Source organism: Lissotriton helveticus, chromosome 3_1, assembly GCF_964261635.1.
Source record: "Lissotriton helveticus chromosome 3_1, aLisHel1.1, whole genome shotgun sequence".
NCBI classification, from domain to species: Eukaryota; Metazoa; Chordata; class Amphibia; order Caudata; family Salamandridae; genus Lissotriton; species Lissotriton helveticus.
Genome location: NC_136061.1, coordinates 572259989 through 572277684, shown reverse-complemented (window position 1 = coordinate 572277684; position 17696 = coordinate 572259989). Strand labels below are relative to the sequence as shown.

The window sequence follows — 17696 nt, the reverse complement described above, 5'->3', positions numbered from 1 at the left end:
ATAAAAGCTCTTTTACAGGGTGCATGATGTCATGTTGTTATAATCAGTTATTTTATTCTGACTATACGTTTGAATCTTAAATTATTTAAAGAACAGACATTCCGGGATCTGCAAATATGCAAGAAAACACCTTAAATGTAATGTCCGTCCAGCACGTATCTCAGTGGGACAACTGACACAAAATTGAAAGGAACTGTTTTCTTAATGTTCAATGGCCTCATCAGGAAATAAGGCTGGCAAGCTGGAATTACACCACTGTGGTATCCACTTAGAGATGTGGGGAAATTTTCAGGAGCAGATAATATCGAAAAGAATACGTAGGAATGTGTCAAGAGTATGTGTATATGTCCAAACTTTGCCACACATATTCCCTGAATGTCTAACTCATAAAAGGTCTGCTTTTACTACACCATCTCCTTCTCACGTCACTAATGTTAATATTAGGACCTGCTAACTGGGACCAAAATTACAAAGAAAAACCAAGTAGAGACCTGGTGCATAGATCAACATCTCCTGCCTGTTGATTACAATTGCCATATTTAAGATGATATTTTAAAATGTGTACCCGAAAAAAGATTACTGAAGTGTTGCAATCTGTGAGTAATACTGAAATCTCTTGGTGAAAACTATATCCCAGTTTCCTCCTCACGCCTTTATGAATCAAATCATTTTATTAGGTTTAATCAAGGTCTGGAACATCATATCGATTCATCAATCACTCCTGGCCAGATTCACTGTAGCTTAAGGATAGTATCAATGTAAGTGTGTGAGTGTGAGCAGCAAAACTTTGATTAGTGCCTCATTTAATTTAAATGTAGAATAATACCAGTATTGTGGTTGTTTGGTCATGGCTGTCAGCTCTTTCCACGTAGCACTTTTTGCTGATATGTGGGCTAGGCTCGGTGGTAAACATCCTCCCCTTACTTCCCTCCGTCCTTCCCTTCAAGACTCCAGCGTCCGGATTCCTTTTCTGTCTACATCTAACAGTCATGAACAACACTTCTGCCTCAAGCATGCTGCCAGGAGCACCCTGCATGTGGATGCATCTCAATCCAAGGGCCTAATTTGGCAGACTTTGAGATCAATCCACCTACAACTAAACAATGCAAGATCAGCAGAATTCTGAAGGTGTCACTGCTTTTTAAGTGGTATGCGACTGACCACGTCTTTTTGACTTGGGGGTACGGAATAATGATGCAGTTTATCAGGGTTCAGAAAAGCGTCTCCTACATTCCCCTAACTGGCCGAGCCCCACCCTCACACTTTTAAAGGGTAACCTTGATGAAAGGTTTTTCCAACAGACTTCAATGTAAAGTACAGAGATCAACATTTTGGCAATACATGTGGGCGAGGACGAACTGGCTTGTTTATTTTACCACATACACGCAGACAGTAATATAAATGCAAAATTGGCGGCAATGAAACTCAGAATCATAAAGTACGCTGCCAGCCTGGAACAACACAGATCTAATATGAACTGTGATATCACAACCAGTAGAAATGTAGCTATTATTTTTAAATTGAAACAGACTAGATTAGGCCTAGATTGAGGGGTGCTTTTTGCATTAATATATCCAGATGTAAATAAGGAATTTGCTCAAGTCCTATAGCCATATCAAAGTAATGTAACAAACCTATTGATTTTCCTTCAAATTCATAAAGAGTATAAGGACATTTTAACACCAATCAATTTCTAAAATGTGTAAAATGGCTGCAAGTTATATTAAGCTTTCCCATTACCCAAGAGACACTGCAGGGCTGCTGCTTTCTGCTGGGCTGTTTATGCTCTACCAGAATCCGCTCATAAAAAGTTTCACATAACATTTGTTCTTTTAAGTGCCCTGTTTCGGCAACTGCATATTTTACATCTCAATCTACAATTAACAATTGCAGCAATAGAACCAATGGTATCAAAAGTATAACATATTTCAGGTGTTATGGCCAATGAAACCGACAACAATATTACAGTTTGAGAGTTGGCAATTCAGATTACTGTTTAAAGGAATAAATATTTTGCTATCATGGTCCTAATAGAACCAGATCAAATTCGTGCAGCTAATTATATCCAACTATTAAATTAAACCATCTGCTTAGCAAAATGTTTACGATGTTTCTATTTTGAACGCAGTAGAAGCTAAATTAAACAAAAATGGTGTTACTTCAAAAATGTTTATATCTTTTTAGGGCTTGATACGTGAATATTTCCGTGAGAAAGTATACAGATTTGACTCTCACTAAGGGGCTTATTACGAATTTGGGCGGACGTGGATATGGGTCTGACCGACGTCCTGTCGGTGTTCCAGACTGCCTAATTATGATGCGACCGCACATAGTGCGGTCGCACACTCACATTTCCCAATGGGAGCATGTGCTATGGCCATAAACCGATCGTAGCACAAGCTCCCATAGGGAAATGGGTAGTTGTGTTCATCCCTGCACCATGTGGCAGGCACCTAGGGGTGCCTGCCACATAGTGCAGGGATCGGTGCCTGCCACACGGTTCAGGGATCAATAAGGCAGCACCATAGGTGCCCCCTCAGCCCCCAACCGGAGGCCGCAAACATAGGGAGACCCTGCTATGTGCCCCCAAACTCGCTTTCCGACAGGCCTTTAATGTCAGAAAGCCCGGCATGGAAAGCCTGCCAGAAACCGAGCATCGAAATGCAGACGGCATAAAACGCCGTCCATATGGATTATGGGCAGGTCACCGACTGACCCCATCGGAATCCAATCAGAATGACCAGCCGGTTTCACTTCCGACCGCCTGAATTATAATAAGGCAGTCAGAAGTGAAACCAACAATCTCGATCAGAAAGTATCCAATTTAAGGTTGGAGGATTTCCGACAGAGATCTTAATCGGCAATTAAGTGTCTGACATGTGCCTCTCTACTATATATAACATTAACTGTATGAATAGATGAGAAAGTATTATGCTATCATGTTTGTAGAATCCTACCATAATGCCATGTGGTATATCTCTTTTTTAATGTGTTATAGCGATATCTGAATCCAAGATGGACTCTTCGAGGAATTAAGAGTTGGGAATAAAATATCCTGGAAAGAATAACTAATGAGTAATCAACAATTCCCAGATTCTGTTCATTAAGACCATAGACTCTTGGAGTGTACTTCCCTGCTTGCAATTTATGCCTGTAATGTTGTTCAGTGTTTCCCTTCTCTCGGCCTGAGGTGTCAAATTGAACTTTAGAGTTAAAATATATTATACATAAAATGTGCTTAAATATGAGATTAGCAGATTTATTCAATCTTTTCCTAAATGTAAATGGGTAAATATAATATGTTTTAACATTTGATGGGCTATCACAGGATGCACATAAATTAATGTTGAATACTTGATCCTCCATGCACATAATTTACAAGTTATCGTCCTCCCATTTTCTTTCACCAAACCCTTACATAGGTCTTAACTTTATCCCAAATTACTGAAGGTATACAAGTTCCTTGATATATTTAGTTTTAAATCTTTGTCTAGAAATAAGACAATTTTTGTCTCTTTGTTTAGAAATCTTCTATCAATTTTCAGTAATACAGACAAGCAGTATTTGTGTTACTACAATTAAAATAAACAGATTACCTCAAACTTTAAATGGGAAATTGCTTGCCAAAAGTATTTCCCAAACTAAATTGACATTTATTGTTGCAGAGTTAGCATTAGCTTTTAGCTCTTGCTAATGACAAGCTTTAACCATGCTACGATTTGGCACAACAATGTATTTGTAATGCAATACAACACACTACTATAAATTAAGAGAAAAGTGTAACAAAGAATTCTAATTTGTTTGCTGCTCGTTTGACTTGAATAATTGATAGTCCGAGTCTGTTAACAGTTTTCTGTCAAAGGTCCATCTCCAAAGCATATGCAGGGAAGAATTGTTTTTAGATAACATGATTTCTAGTAGGAAATGATCCCTCAAATACATGGGCCTGATAGATGCCCGTAGTATATAGTATATAACACTATGAATAGAAAGGGGAAAGTAACTAGAATATTGAACCTCTTTACTGGAGAATAAATTGAGTTGAGTACATAAAAGATGGTCTTTCCAAGGCTCTAAGCATTCAAGCACATACATAAACACATGGACAACTGCTCCCTATATATTCCTTCACTGTTTTTGACATTCATTGCTTTATCAATACAAAGATAATTGTGATTTAGTGTTGCAATTAAAAAGTTGAATGGCACAATGTCACTTTCTTGGTTCTTTGCTATTCAAACCATATATTGGGCACACCATGTTCACATGTGAATATTCACCACCTTGTATTGTACAATGTCAGTGGAGGTATTCCAGCAAATGATTCTTCTTGACTTTCATTATTCCTCATGATCAATGCTACTCATGGTGGAAACTTCCATAATTGGACACATCAAGTTGTTAGTTACGTTGATCCATAAAGAATTTTCAAATTTAAAATGAGATATGTTTACTCTAAGACAATTCCAGTTCCAGAAAAGCTTTTAAAAGAACTATGACATATTAAATAAAGGAATGATTACTTTTACATGGAGTGTGGATCTATTACTCTTGGTCCTTTCATCTAACTCCATCACAACTCATTAAGAATTGCCAAAGCCAGCAGCAAGAAAAGAAAATGCTTTTAAGAATGTGTTTCCAGATATGATTTGCCCAAATGTGAACACATCTAAAATTCTTCTTGGGTACACACCACACATCCCTGCATATCCTCTTATATATCATTTGGGAACATGCACTGAGCCCCATCCAAAGAAAAAGAAAACTGAGTTTTTTAATTCCATCCTCTCTTTCCTTTGACAATTTTAGAGTTCAACGGAGTGCACTAGAAACTTCAACTGGTAAAAAACACGCCTCCCTTTTCCACAATAATTCACTCTGGGTAGACTACTTTAACATGTTCCACACAGATGCACCAAACCAACACCTGAAAAAATAAAAACACACCAGACACTCCAAAACCATGCAGCAAAGATTATTTGAGGCCTCACACAGACCTAAAATGGCAACCTTGCTTTGAAAGCCTTTCATGAGTTACCTGTTAATGACAATTAATATTGCCCACCATTATGCACCAACTCAAAATCTCTGTAGTAAGAACATGGCCGACCACCCTTTTCAGAAAGACCTTTTTGGATTACCTCTGTTATCCACAATTCTAGAAACCAATGCGGAAACACTTTTTCAAAACTGTGCTTGCTGGCATTACAAAAATGCTCCAGTACTGTAATTCCTATCAGTCACGTTTTGCAAATGCTGTAAGGCAGTGCTCATGTCTAGCTATATAACAGAAATACACTACACAAATGAATCCGTATGACTCTTAATGTTTAAGTGCCATTGTTACAGGCCTTCAATTGATACATCACCCATAAAATCCTTTGAATTTAGCAAAATTAGTATCAGACAGCCTCACCTCTATGCTCCTCTAGTGCATCTGGTTTGATGGTAGCTAGAGTCTGTTCCACTGGGAAAAAAAATGCGAGCTCCTTCTCTGCTTCCTCTTTGCTAGAACTTCCATGAAGTTGATTGATCAGAGTGTCTTTTGGTGGAAACTTTGCTCTAAGGCTGTGGAAATAAAAGTGATGACATTTACTAAATGGCAAAATAAATGTGCAGTTGTTTCCCGATTTTGGTGTACTCCGGAGGCAATTTGCCTTTTCTTTTCCTAAAACAAAGATTAACTCATGCAACAAAGATCTAAATAAATGTGCTCCCTAGATAAAAGAACAAGGTAATTATCTTCAATTATGCATCTTTTGAGGGATATGTAATCTTCCATAGAGATTACTCATCTGCTCAAATTTACCCAGGCACCGTACTAGAGCCGGAAAATGTTTGCCCTGTCAAGATGATGAAAGAACACTTCCAGAAACAGAGGATTAGTAAATGGAAAAGCCACAGGTAGCCAATACTGGTGCAAGCCATTCCCATACTCTCAGCAACGTCCTAAGTTCCCTCACCTGTCACTAATGAACTCATGCAAATAGCAACTAAAGAACATAAGAAGTAAAGCCCTCTTATAGTCCAGACATTGTAGATGCACCTTGAACCCTAGACAGTACATGAAGAGAGAAAAAATTCTAAGACTAGATAGAAGGTAAATAAGATGTTCTTCTAACGCATACTTCAGAAGAAACTATGGGCCTGATTACAATGTCGGGTGGACGACCGTCGGTGGTGGTTCACCCAACAGACAGGCTATTGGTCCAATCTCCGCATTTCAATGGCGGCGGTCGGACCGCAGAGGTCACGAGGAAAGACCACTGCCTCTAACAGGATTGGTGTGGCGGTAGGAATCATATCCCTACCCTGGGGACAGTGCCTCTGCAGGGTAGGGATTACGATGCCATAGCCCCAGAGAAGATCTAGGGAAGGGAACCAGAGGCACGGGGTACAAGGAGCAGGCAGCCTCCAACATATAATGTTAATCACAAAAATAGCCGCTCCCAGTCAGGTGACCAAGGTGCTACAGTGTTAATTTGTGAGTGCAGGCATCTCACAAAAAGTGAAAGACTGGTCTCACACACCACCTGGTGTCATTCTTCATCATTGACCAGTCCTCCCCCTCTAGAAACTTGGTTTGATAGAGGGCGGGCATACACCTGACGACAGGGATGCACTTCTAAGCTAAGTGGGGGCCCTTACAAACGAAAAGTGTAATTAAAAGGCCATTACTGATGTCAAACCAATTTTAATGTAACTGTCATCTGTATGGTAATTAAAATGAATGGTCGGTGTGTTGGGTATTCTATTGTCCCCCCACCGTGGTGTATATGGTCGACATGTTTCTGCCAGTTGGCCCAGTAGGGTCCATGGCATTCATCAGGACCTAAAATAATCAGAAAACGGGCTCCACTCTTACCAGACTGTGGTGAGAGGGTTCAACTAGGTGGGGTGATCTATATCACGCTCCACTCTTAAACGGCTGTTAGATTTGGGGGGTCTCTAGTTGGCAGAGGTAGATACCTTTGACCAAATAGGGACCCTTGCGTCTAGTCAGGGTAAGTGGCTACACTTCTAAAATAACCCCTGCTCACCTCCTTGGTAGCTTGGCACGAGCAGGCAGGCTTATCTTCGAGGCAGTGTGTAAAGCATTTGTGAACACAAACAGTAATACAGTGACAACACTACAGATGGACACCACGCAGGTTGTATTATAAAAATAAGTATTTTTATATAGACTTAACACAGGACCAAATGACAAAAATCCACAATACTGTACTGAAAAATAGACTATAAAATGTTATAAAATAGATCAGTTCACTCAAGTTGTAAATGCAACACTTTACTCTCAATGTACCTTGAAGGCGTAACAAGAAAACAAAAGGGCCGCAGGGAAGGTGATGCGTTGGTTCCTTACACGCAGGGGAGTGGATGCGTTGGTTCCTTACTGCTGCGCAGGGGAGTTGATGCTCGCTTCCTTACTGTGTGAGGAGCCCAGGGACATCAGACACACCGCAGGAGGTGGAGCTAGCATTGTCGAGGGAAGACACAGCCCTATTCAGGTCCCAGGTGCAACTCCTCCCTCCCATCTCCATGCAGATCTCTCTATTCAGCTCTGTGCTGACTCACCCTATCTCCTGGAATCCCCCAGCCCCTGTCACTCAAACGCCAGACAAGGAATACACAACCTAGCAGAGGCAGGCTTGGATAGTTAGGCAAGAAAATACCTACTTTCTAAAAGTGGTATTTTCAAACACAAAATGTTAAAACCAACTTCACTAAAATATGTATTTTATTATTCAGAGTTCAGGCATACTAACCTCGAATTTCTACCTGGTTCCCTGAGTCGGTTAGGATTATAAAATATTATAATCTAACTGCCCATTCTGGCCTATGGGGAACAGATAGCCTTGAAAAAACAGAAAATGGCTGTAATTCACTATTAGGAAATGCCACACACATCAGGGCATGTCCTACCTTTTACCTACAATGCACCCTGCCCTTGGGCCTACCATAGGGGTGACTAATATGTATAAAAGGGAAGGTTTAGGGACTGGCAAGTGGGTGCACTTGCCCAGTCAACATGGCAGTACCAGACTGCACACAGGCTATGAAATGGCAGACCTGAGACACACTGTACAAGCTGCTCCGGTGGGTGGCAGAATCAGTGCTGCAAGCCCACCAGCAGCATTTGATTTACAAGCCCTGGGCACATGCAGTGCACTGTACTGGGTCTGAGAAGTAAACCAAATAAGCCAATCATGGAGACACTAATCCATACATCAATTTATAATAGGGAGAGCATATGCACTTTAGCACTGATCAGAAGTAGTAAAGTGCCCACAGTCATAAAACAGCCAACAACAGGTCAGAAAAAATACAGGAGGAAGGCAAAAAGTTCAGGGATAACCCTGCAAAAAGGGCCAAGTCCAACACAACCCCCTTCCAGCCAAAACACAGAGGAGACCAATGGGCTTCTCTGCTTTGGACGATAGAACATGGACCCTGGCCCGCAACAGCAGGGGCATATTCCAGTTCTACGCCAATCTGAACACATTTCAATCCCTCTGTTCATACTCTCAGGACCAACTAGGCCACCACACTGGTACTCCCTAGTTGTTCACGGCCAGGACCAGGCCCTAGGCTATCCAGAGACCTCCGGTCCTTGCCAATCCACAGAGTGGGGGGCAGTAAACCCTGGCACATAATAGCCATTCTTCACCCTTCTTTTCAGTATAGTTCCCAACTGCCACTGATCCTTCCACCTGGGGGCACATGTAATGCCCCCGTACACATCCATGCACAGTCTGGCAGGCACCACATGGTGCCTGGCAGACAGTGCATGGATGTGCACAAAGTGCTTTTTTTCACTGTGGCTTGTGCTGCAGCCCTTTTCCTGAGCCGCAATACAAGCCACATTGGAAAAAAAATCACTTTCCGACCGCTACGACAACGGTCATATTGTAATTGGACAGTGGGACTGCTGACTGATTGTTGGGCGGTCTCTTGCCTGCTGCGTTGGCGGTCGGTTAGATCGTAATAAGGGCTATGAGTTGATAAAAGATAAGACTTTCGGAAAAAAAGATGACCTAAAACATAATACAATCTTCTCTGGCAATGAGACAGAAAAGGAAGGTCCGTCCAAGCAAATAGTTTGTAGATTTTCTACAAACCTAGCTGAGCAAAAGGCAACAAGACCGAGTGCCGTAAACATCAACAATTTCAGTGATCATGAGTCCAGAGGTACAAATCAGTGAAACAATCAGGAAGGTCAACATTTTATTGAAAACCCACTGATTCAGTCAGACTCTTCAAAAATCTATTCACTAAAAGAATCTGGAAGGTAGAAGAACCCTTTGCAAGAGAACACATAAATGCCAAAATTGCTGTAAAGTAACCACTTTGTGTGTTAACGAAAATCATCATAACCATGGAGACTGAAATTTCAAGAATTTCAAAATAGGGTAAGCAAAGATTTAAAGACTCCTCACAACTCACTATTCAGAAATTATTAGTCACATGAATGACTATTTAACCTTAGTTAACAGTATTGAGCTGAAAGAACTACTTCCAGGACCTCATCCAGCAGAGAGCCCTCTGATAAAGGTAATGCAATTGTAATTCCATTTGTCTAGATCTTTATGCCCTTTGGAAGGTACCGAAGCAAACTGTTGGATGTCAACCATGCTAAACCATAAGGTAGTGGTGTGATGGAAAGAATGCTGCATTTGCAGTGTGACCCAAGTGGAAAGCATTTTGATGCATGAGTGACCAGAGTGGTGCACTTATCCTGTCATATTTCATGGCAATTAAAGTGCACAAAGGAATGAATTAATAGTTTACACTAGTCAGCTGTTAAGAGTTGCTCTGCAGGCCCCCATGATATATTTTTGTGTATGTGTGCGCATATTTGTGTGCATGTATGTGTGTGCCATATTTATCAACCAATGTACTGTAAAAGGTTGAATCGGTTAGAGGCCGCTATTCTCTATGAACCTATTTAAAGAAAAGCAGAGTGGGATTCTCCAGGAGGGTCTACATAAGAAGCCAACCCTAAATGCTAGCTATTGTTGTACTACTGGAAAGTAGCTCTATAGTGTCTAAACTTGAGGATTTAAGGGAGCCAGAATTGGAACTGAAGGGAAGGACTATGTTAAAATTCTCCAAGATGCCAGATGGTTGTATTCAGGGCATATTCTTTGATATTGTACAGCACAGGGGTATAGATGGTTCATGGATCTCTTTGTGCATTGGAAGCATGACCTCTTGGTTCTGTGTGCGATGTTTTAAAGGGTTGAGTGATCTTGCTTTAAAGTAAAGATATGCCCTACTTCTCCCCTGGTTACAAGTTCCCCTTCAAGTATAATCTAGCTAGGGCTAGGAGATGTGTTGTGGTCTGCTATGGATATAGTCTGCCAGTGCAGGTATTCGTATTGGGACGGCTCAGAGAGGTGTAATCCTAATCCAAGTCATGTACTGATTGCAGCTTAGAGTGGTGGTGCACAATTATAGTAGCTTCTGTTGCTTTTCAGGAGTTGGTCTTGTTCTTCTGTTTGATTTGGAGCAATCTTGGGACTCTATAATTCATTGATTCTGTATTCTTATTTTAGGAGGAGACAAATGTATATCTTCTTTCAGAACTTCAGATGTTCTTGCACACTTTATATTTTACCTGGCAAGGAGTCCCAAAGATTTACTGCTTACACTGAGAATACTATTTTTCTGTTGCTTTGTAATTATGTGCACAAGGGTCAGGAACTCACAGAGTACATTTGTCCATGTGGATGTTTATTTCTTCTGGAAGCTCGTGCCAGACTTTAGGTTTACTGGGTCTCTCCTGTGGCCCACACTGATCTTTACAGGTGTTCCTTTTCTGGTACGGTCTTGTGGCTGAGTTGGATTATGAATCTTGTCTCCACATGAAATTGCTGGGGCTGACTACCGCTGCAACATCAATCCAGTCCTGACATTAAACTAACAAAATGTATGATGAAACTTACTTTTAGACCCCTTGTGTTCAATCATGTTGTTATCCTTACATTTTCTTATAGGAAGTGAAGTCTTAAAACCAGTCAAATATGGTTTCCTTGCAGATTTATCCAAGCTTCTGATCCCAAACCAAGATGGCCGCTTACTTTCTGTGATGTAATTTCCTGTGGGAACCATAAAAACACTAAAAACACGCATTCTGAAATATTTTATGCTGTGTTCATTGTCTCTTTTTCCAGTTCTTGAATTTGGAATCTCGTTTCAAGATTTTCTTGGCCTGTTCTGACCTGATTATTCTGTCTAGTCTAGCACTATGCTTTTCCTCACATCTCACTAACAACTATTCACCTTCTGGCTTTTCCTCTGTTTGTGACCTTTTGTTGGAGAAAATTTTCCCTTACGCAATTCTGTTAATGTAGCGATAACATGGCTACAGGAAGGAGTTGCCATTTCTTGCAGCTTTCAGAAAAAGAAAAGAAGGAAAAGGAGCAATAATTACATTAGCCCTTGACATCCTTCATTATATATTTTCTTGTAGGCGGGATTAATTAGATGAGGTGCTAGTCTTTTCTGTGCACATCTGCCAAGGACCTTTCCCTTAAGTCACTGCGTATTGCGGATGGTTCCATCGCCACAGCGGAGAGTCATAAAAGGCAGCATCTCTGTCTCTCTCCTAAGTAGCCAGGCTAGCAATCTGCCCGATCGGTCACCCTCTCGATGTACTCTCTGCCTGTATTCCCAATTTGTAAACCTATCTAGTCTGTCCCATGTATCTGCCAGATGTCTTTTAATAGCAACCATGGAGACAGCTACCTATGGGCTCTCTACATCCATTTGCTGGGCCTCCGTTAATTGTTTCTCAAGGTCCCCCATTCTAGCCTGCATCTGTCTACGCAGACCACTTATCCTGCTCAAACATTTCCCCCGTTTAGCAGTTTTGAGTGCCTCTCACTCCGTGCCCCTGTTCGTAATGGTGCCCCAATTACTCACTAGATATCTGGAATTGTGTCACCAATGGCCTATCTAAATGGTGTATCCAGCAACGCCTCCATCTGCAATCACCAAAGTCTCTCATCAGATTGCGTCAGAGCTCTGCTCTACTCCAGTAGAATGGGGGAGTGGTCAGATTGGAACCTACCCAGGTCGACTACCTTTTGAAAAAAACAGCAAATACCAAAACTTCGCATCCAGAGAACCAGAACAATTGTTGAAATGCAATGCCCTTTTGATGTCATGGTCATAAGATTGTCTGTATGCCTTCCCTTCACTGCCCCCAATTGCACTGGTAAATCAGAAATCAACAACACCATGGATGATGATCCTGATAGCTGTGGAATGGCCATGGCAGTAGTGGTTTCCTGATCTTCTCTAAATGTCCATCAAACCACACAAGAGATGTCCTGTCTAGCCCAACCTACTGTCGAGACTTCAGGATCAGATTCTTCACCAGAATATAACATTGTTGCATTTGCCCATGGGCTGGATGGGGGACTGTAAACTAAAGTGGGAGAGGTACCCGGCTACACTGGCTGAGGATGGGGCGGAATTGGAAGGGGGCTTTTATTTCAACACATTAGGGATTTGTGCACAAACAAGGTACAGTCCTGTCAGGATGAAGAGGGGACCGTGTGCAGGTGGGAGGGGTGAGGAAGCGGTATGGTGGGAAGGAAGTGGACGGTGGTTGTATGTGACATGCCTGTTTTGTTTATGCTTCATAAAAATGCAAATAAAAATATATTTTTTTAAAAACCTTGTTGCATTTGCCAGCATGACTCCTGACATCTGACAGTACAGTCACCTAGATTTATTTTCTGACTGCATGGAAATTTTAAGGGAAGCAAAAAGTCAGTCTGCTAGACAATGTTATTCCATGAAGTGTAAATGTTTTTGTAAATGGTGTCAGAACAATGGACAAAATACAATTATATGTCAAAAAGAGACTATATTTCCTTATTTAATTTATTTGGACCAATCGAAATTACAATTTCCTTCAAGAAAGGTCCATTTAGCAGGCATTAAAGCTTACAAAAAGTCTCCTAACCAGAACTCTGTCTTCAAAATTCTCATAGTCAAAGACTTTTTGGGAAAGTCTGAAGAAAGTATTTCTTCCAATTAAAAGACTTTCCCTCCTATGGGAGCTTAACCTTGCAATGCCAAAATTAATGGGTCCTCCTTTTTAACCCAGGTACAAGGTTACATTCCAACATCTTTCTTGGAAAGCAGCACTTTCAGTTGCTATTACTTCAGCTCAAAGAGTCCGCAAGATTCAAGCCTTGTCTTCTATAGAAACCTACACAATCTTTGATACAAATCGGGTAGAACTGAAGGTGATCAAATGTAGTTACAGATTTCCACATTAAATAGATCACTACATTATCTACATTTTCCCCCTCACTCTACCTGAACAACCCTTTTATTCACTAGACATTAAAAGGGTCTTGAAGTTCTACCTTCATAAAACTAAGGACACATGAAAATCTACTCAACTTTTTGTCAACTATTGCCATATACGTCTAGTCACATGCTGCTTGTTTCACCGTTTGTATGGCTGCTATGTAGCACAATATATAACATGGTAGCTAATATTTTTTTCTGATCCTTGATAGGAAGACTATAGCTATATGGGGAACTGCATCCACTGTGGAGATGAACCCCTCACCAAATGAGAAATGCTTTCAAAGCTGACACTAACCTCCACATTGCACAGGAGCATATTCTGAAAAAGGGGGTACTACAAACAAAGTAATATTAGATGATTCTAACTGCAAGTAGAAATATAAAGAAGAGAAATATTAATCACAAACCTAACTGGTGCTTCAGCAATAGCCTGACTGACATCTGCGGGCCCAAGTAGCTCCCTCCAGTGTTCAACAGCCTTCTCCTTCACCAAAGCCAAGGCCAGGACTGGGTCACTGAAAAAAAGCATTAATATCTCAGTCAACTCTGCTTTTGTACTTGAAAACAGACAACCGTATTTGTGTAAAGAAACCCTCTGGATGACAGTTAAGAGACATATCACTGCACTACAGAACCATAATTCCCTAGCCCATGTGAGGAATCTTTAATTTACATCTACCTGAAGGCTACAGTTGGAGCCACAGGGGGCCATGGATGGGCAATGACAGAGGCAATGATGACAGATGAAAAAAAGAATCCACTTGTGGAAAATGTGCATCTTCTGATTCACGTTCATCCCTGGGAAGCATCACTTCACATTTTGTGAAGGACTGATGGGACATTACAATTAGAATAAGTGTGTTGTCCTTTGCTGTAGAACCTTTAAGCAAACATCCTTTACTCTGAGACAACTGCATTGCCTATCTCACACAAACCTAAAAGACATATGGGAAGAGTTAGACTTAGCGGTATGAGGGCTAGAGTGGGTCTGTAGGGTTACGTGGGAAGTAGAACAAACAGACATGGAGTCATAACATTAAAATGAAAAGGATAAATTATGTTCCTGCAACTGGAAACTGCTCTGGCAGGATTTGGGCATCCAGCACATTTCAGAAGAGATAGGGCTGAGGCCAATCCTTTATAGATGGAGGCTTTGGGCTTAACCTGAGCTTATAACATACAATGGGGGGGGGAGGGGGGTTGGGGGAGATTTTAATGCTGTCAAGTTGTGGCAAAATCCAGTGGATAAGGTATATGAGGGACACCTTGGGAAAGTTGGGAAACAAGATATTGTGGGAATATCCCAAAACACCTGGGTCTATTAGTAAGAAAACCACCAAAGTAAATTACAGCCAGTATAAATTGGACCAAATGCAGTCACAATCCACTTTTGGCCTCTTGTCTGATGCCTTCCTTGTGGGAAAAGGATGAGTTCAAAAAGGAGTGGTTTCTTGACGAGATTAAGCCTGCGGAAGCCAGGAAACGTTATCTTAAGTTTCCTTATGGCACCCTCCTTCTGTTTTCCTTCACCTCAGGTAGGGGCCATCCCTAAAAGCTGGATAGTTGGGATTGCCCCACCTACGACGCTAGTAAGGAAACTGTGCAGCATGTTTTATTATTTTCTCCTGCCTATGCCAAGGGGAGGAAAACATGGATCCTTTAAGTGTGTCAAATAGTGGGTGTGAGAAAACATGTTGAGGCCCTTCGCATTTTGAGACATGACACAAAATATTGTATTGTTTTTTTTGCTGTCTCTCAATATCTTCCGGTGCTAGAGGATTAGGCGCACAATTTTTTAATCTAATGCAGGGCTTGACATTATGGAAGCACAAGGGGTTTCTAATGATCTTGTTACCCCACTTTTATTAGTACTCCGAGATGATGTGGTTTAAGATTGTATTCGTCCATTAAAAAAAGTACCTGCTGTGAGATCTCACTGAGAAACTCTAGGGCCTCCTTTGAGTCTTTGACTGTTTTTAGCACCTGCACGTTGTGAATATATGGACAAAGACTGCATTTGTTACATTTTTTGATGTTCTATCCGATTGGATTTTATGATGTTGTTTTCAACTGCTTTTATGTTTTTTTATGGGGTATGCTAGTATGATTTTAATGTTTTTACAATTTACATGATGTTTTCTGTACTTTTATGGCTTGTAGCCGAAATAAAGATTTGAAATGAAAATAAATGCTTTCGTGTTTTAGATGCTTTAGATGCAACCTTTGATGAGGATCACTTGTTTTTGAGACACAAGTATACAGATATTTTCCAGCTCGTGGGGAACCCTGTGAGATGTGGCTGGAGAATTGTGATGAAAAGCTTTTCACTCACCTGGTCATCTGCTGTAGAAGAGCAGGGAAATAATCCTTGTCAATGTGCTCTTTGTAGAACTCCTTGACATGTTGCTCCGTGAGCATAACTTCTTTCTGCATGGCGATGGAGAAGCCTGCCTCCTGTATACTCTGCAAGACTTCATCTGGACCAAAGAAATTGAAATAAGAAGTTAATCATTATTGATATCCAGAAAAAATGAATTGTTATCTAATTCTGACAAACAAAATGGCAAAAACACATGACTGGAGGTAAAATGGCTTACCACTGAAGTCAGTGCGCCATAATAATCGCAATGATCTATTCTGGGACTTTAAAAGAATGGTGGAAAACCTTTCAGCTCTAGTTCTCCATTTTTAAGACTGCAAAGGTTGTCGGCGACTGCAACTTATTCTCATATAGCTGTTGTTCAGTAGACCATTTGCCTTTCATCCTTCAAATCTCCCAAGAAAAATGTCCAAAGCCTACTTTAAAACTGTCTTCCCATTCCACATAAAGAACTATAATTAATGCATACTTACCAACTCTCTTCACTATGTGCCAATCTTTTTTATTTTTTTATTTTTTTTATTTGCAGACATACAGAAAGATATCAGCGAACTATCAGTATTCCAGCTATTCATCCGAAATAAGGCACCGTACAGTCAATAGAGCGACACACGGACATTTAGCCCACAACCCGGAGGTCGGGCGGCAATTATCGTTCGGGTGCCGAACAGTCAAGTGCATCAACAAGCATGAGCATCTAATGGACATTTCAAGTGTCTACATTTTCTTGTTTACCCCCTCCCTCCCTCTAATAAACCAATCAAACAGTACGAGAAAGAAAATAACATAAACAATACAGCCTCGAAAGTAGCAGCAGTTACACTTCCGATTTCCCCCCTCCACCCTCCTCACAGCTAGTAAATTCTGTCATAAGTCGAAGCCTCAAAAGGTCTATGCCACACGGCACCCCTCAAGGTCATCTTGTCACATCCCATCCTTTGCAGTAGTATAAAGTATTCTCTGTGTGTTTGCCTACAGTCAATATACACCCCCCTCACTGCCCCCCGTCCAACCCGTGATAGTGGCGCCACTTGGACCAAACTTTCCGGAATTTTTTGTGACACCCCCTTGCCTTATAGGTAACTCTTTCGGCTGCCATATAGAGATCTAGCCCCCTCCTCCATTCTTCCACTCCCGGGGGTTCGGGAGCCCCCCAGTATTTTGCAATGTCTCTCTTGGCCACAACCAAAGCGAGGACCAGGAATGTAAGAAGTGGGCGAGCTAGGTCCACTTCAGTGGTCATGCCCAGCAGTGCCAGTTTAGGCTCCTGCTGGATCGGAACCCCCAAGACCTCCTCAAGTTCCCAGAATACCTGAGTCCAGTACGTTTGTATTGTTTTGCATGCCCAAATAGTATGATAAAAGTTACCTTCAGAGTGATGGCATCTAAGACACCGTGAGTCTTCTATTTTCCCCATTTTACAGAGGCGTACTCTATCATAGTAGGTTCGATGGAGCACATTGAATTGGATGAGTCGCAATCTTGATTTGATTGCCACCTCCAGGGGGTGCATCAGCACTATCTCCCAGTCTAGATCTTCCATGACCCCCACCTCTGCCTCCCATGTACCTCTGAGTTTCGCCAGGTGCCCCAGCATATTATTTGTCAGGGTTTTATAGGTTAAGGAGACCGCCTTACTCGTTATCTGCTCTTGGAGGAGGCGCCCTTCCAATGGCGCATATTCTGAGATATCAGAGAGTGTGATATGTTGGGCTCGCCATGCGTGTCGTAATTGGATGTATTTGTACAGCTGTGTAGTATGTAAGCCGAACTCTGATTTAAGTACCTGAAAAGATTTTAGCTCTCCTTTGACTATCACATCTCCTATAGTGGAGATGCCGATATCGTCCCACCTTTGGAAACCTCGCAGCTTGGTGAGTTCTGTCAACCACTGGCAGTGCCACAATGGTGTCTGCTTTGTAAGCTTCTTTTACCAACCCATGCGCCTCGTGGCCTTAGTCCAGGTAGTGAGTGCGAGGGACGT

General features: G+C 41.4%; 1 protein-coding gene across 3 annotated transcripts in view; it reads right to left on the bottom strand.

Moving 5' to 3' along the window:
- Positions 1-17696, bottom strand: part of NME9 (NME/NM23 family member 9) — a 697622-nt gene that overhangs the window by 322471 nt on the left and 357455 nt on the right. For all 3 annotated transcript variants that reach the window (XM_078680514.1, XM_078680516.1, XM_078680515.1), the window contains exons 12-14: positions 15665-15809; positions 13740-13847; positions 5417-5568 (exon numbers count right to left, since the gene is read on the bottom strand). In XM_078680514.1, the coding sequence (XP_078536640.1) occupies positions 5417-5568; positions 13740-13847; positions 15665-15809 (405 nt within the window). The remainder of the gene's footprint in view (positions 1-5416; positions 5569-13739; positions 13848-15664; positions 15810-17696) is intronic.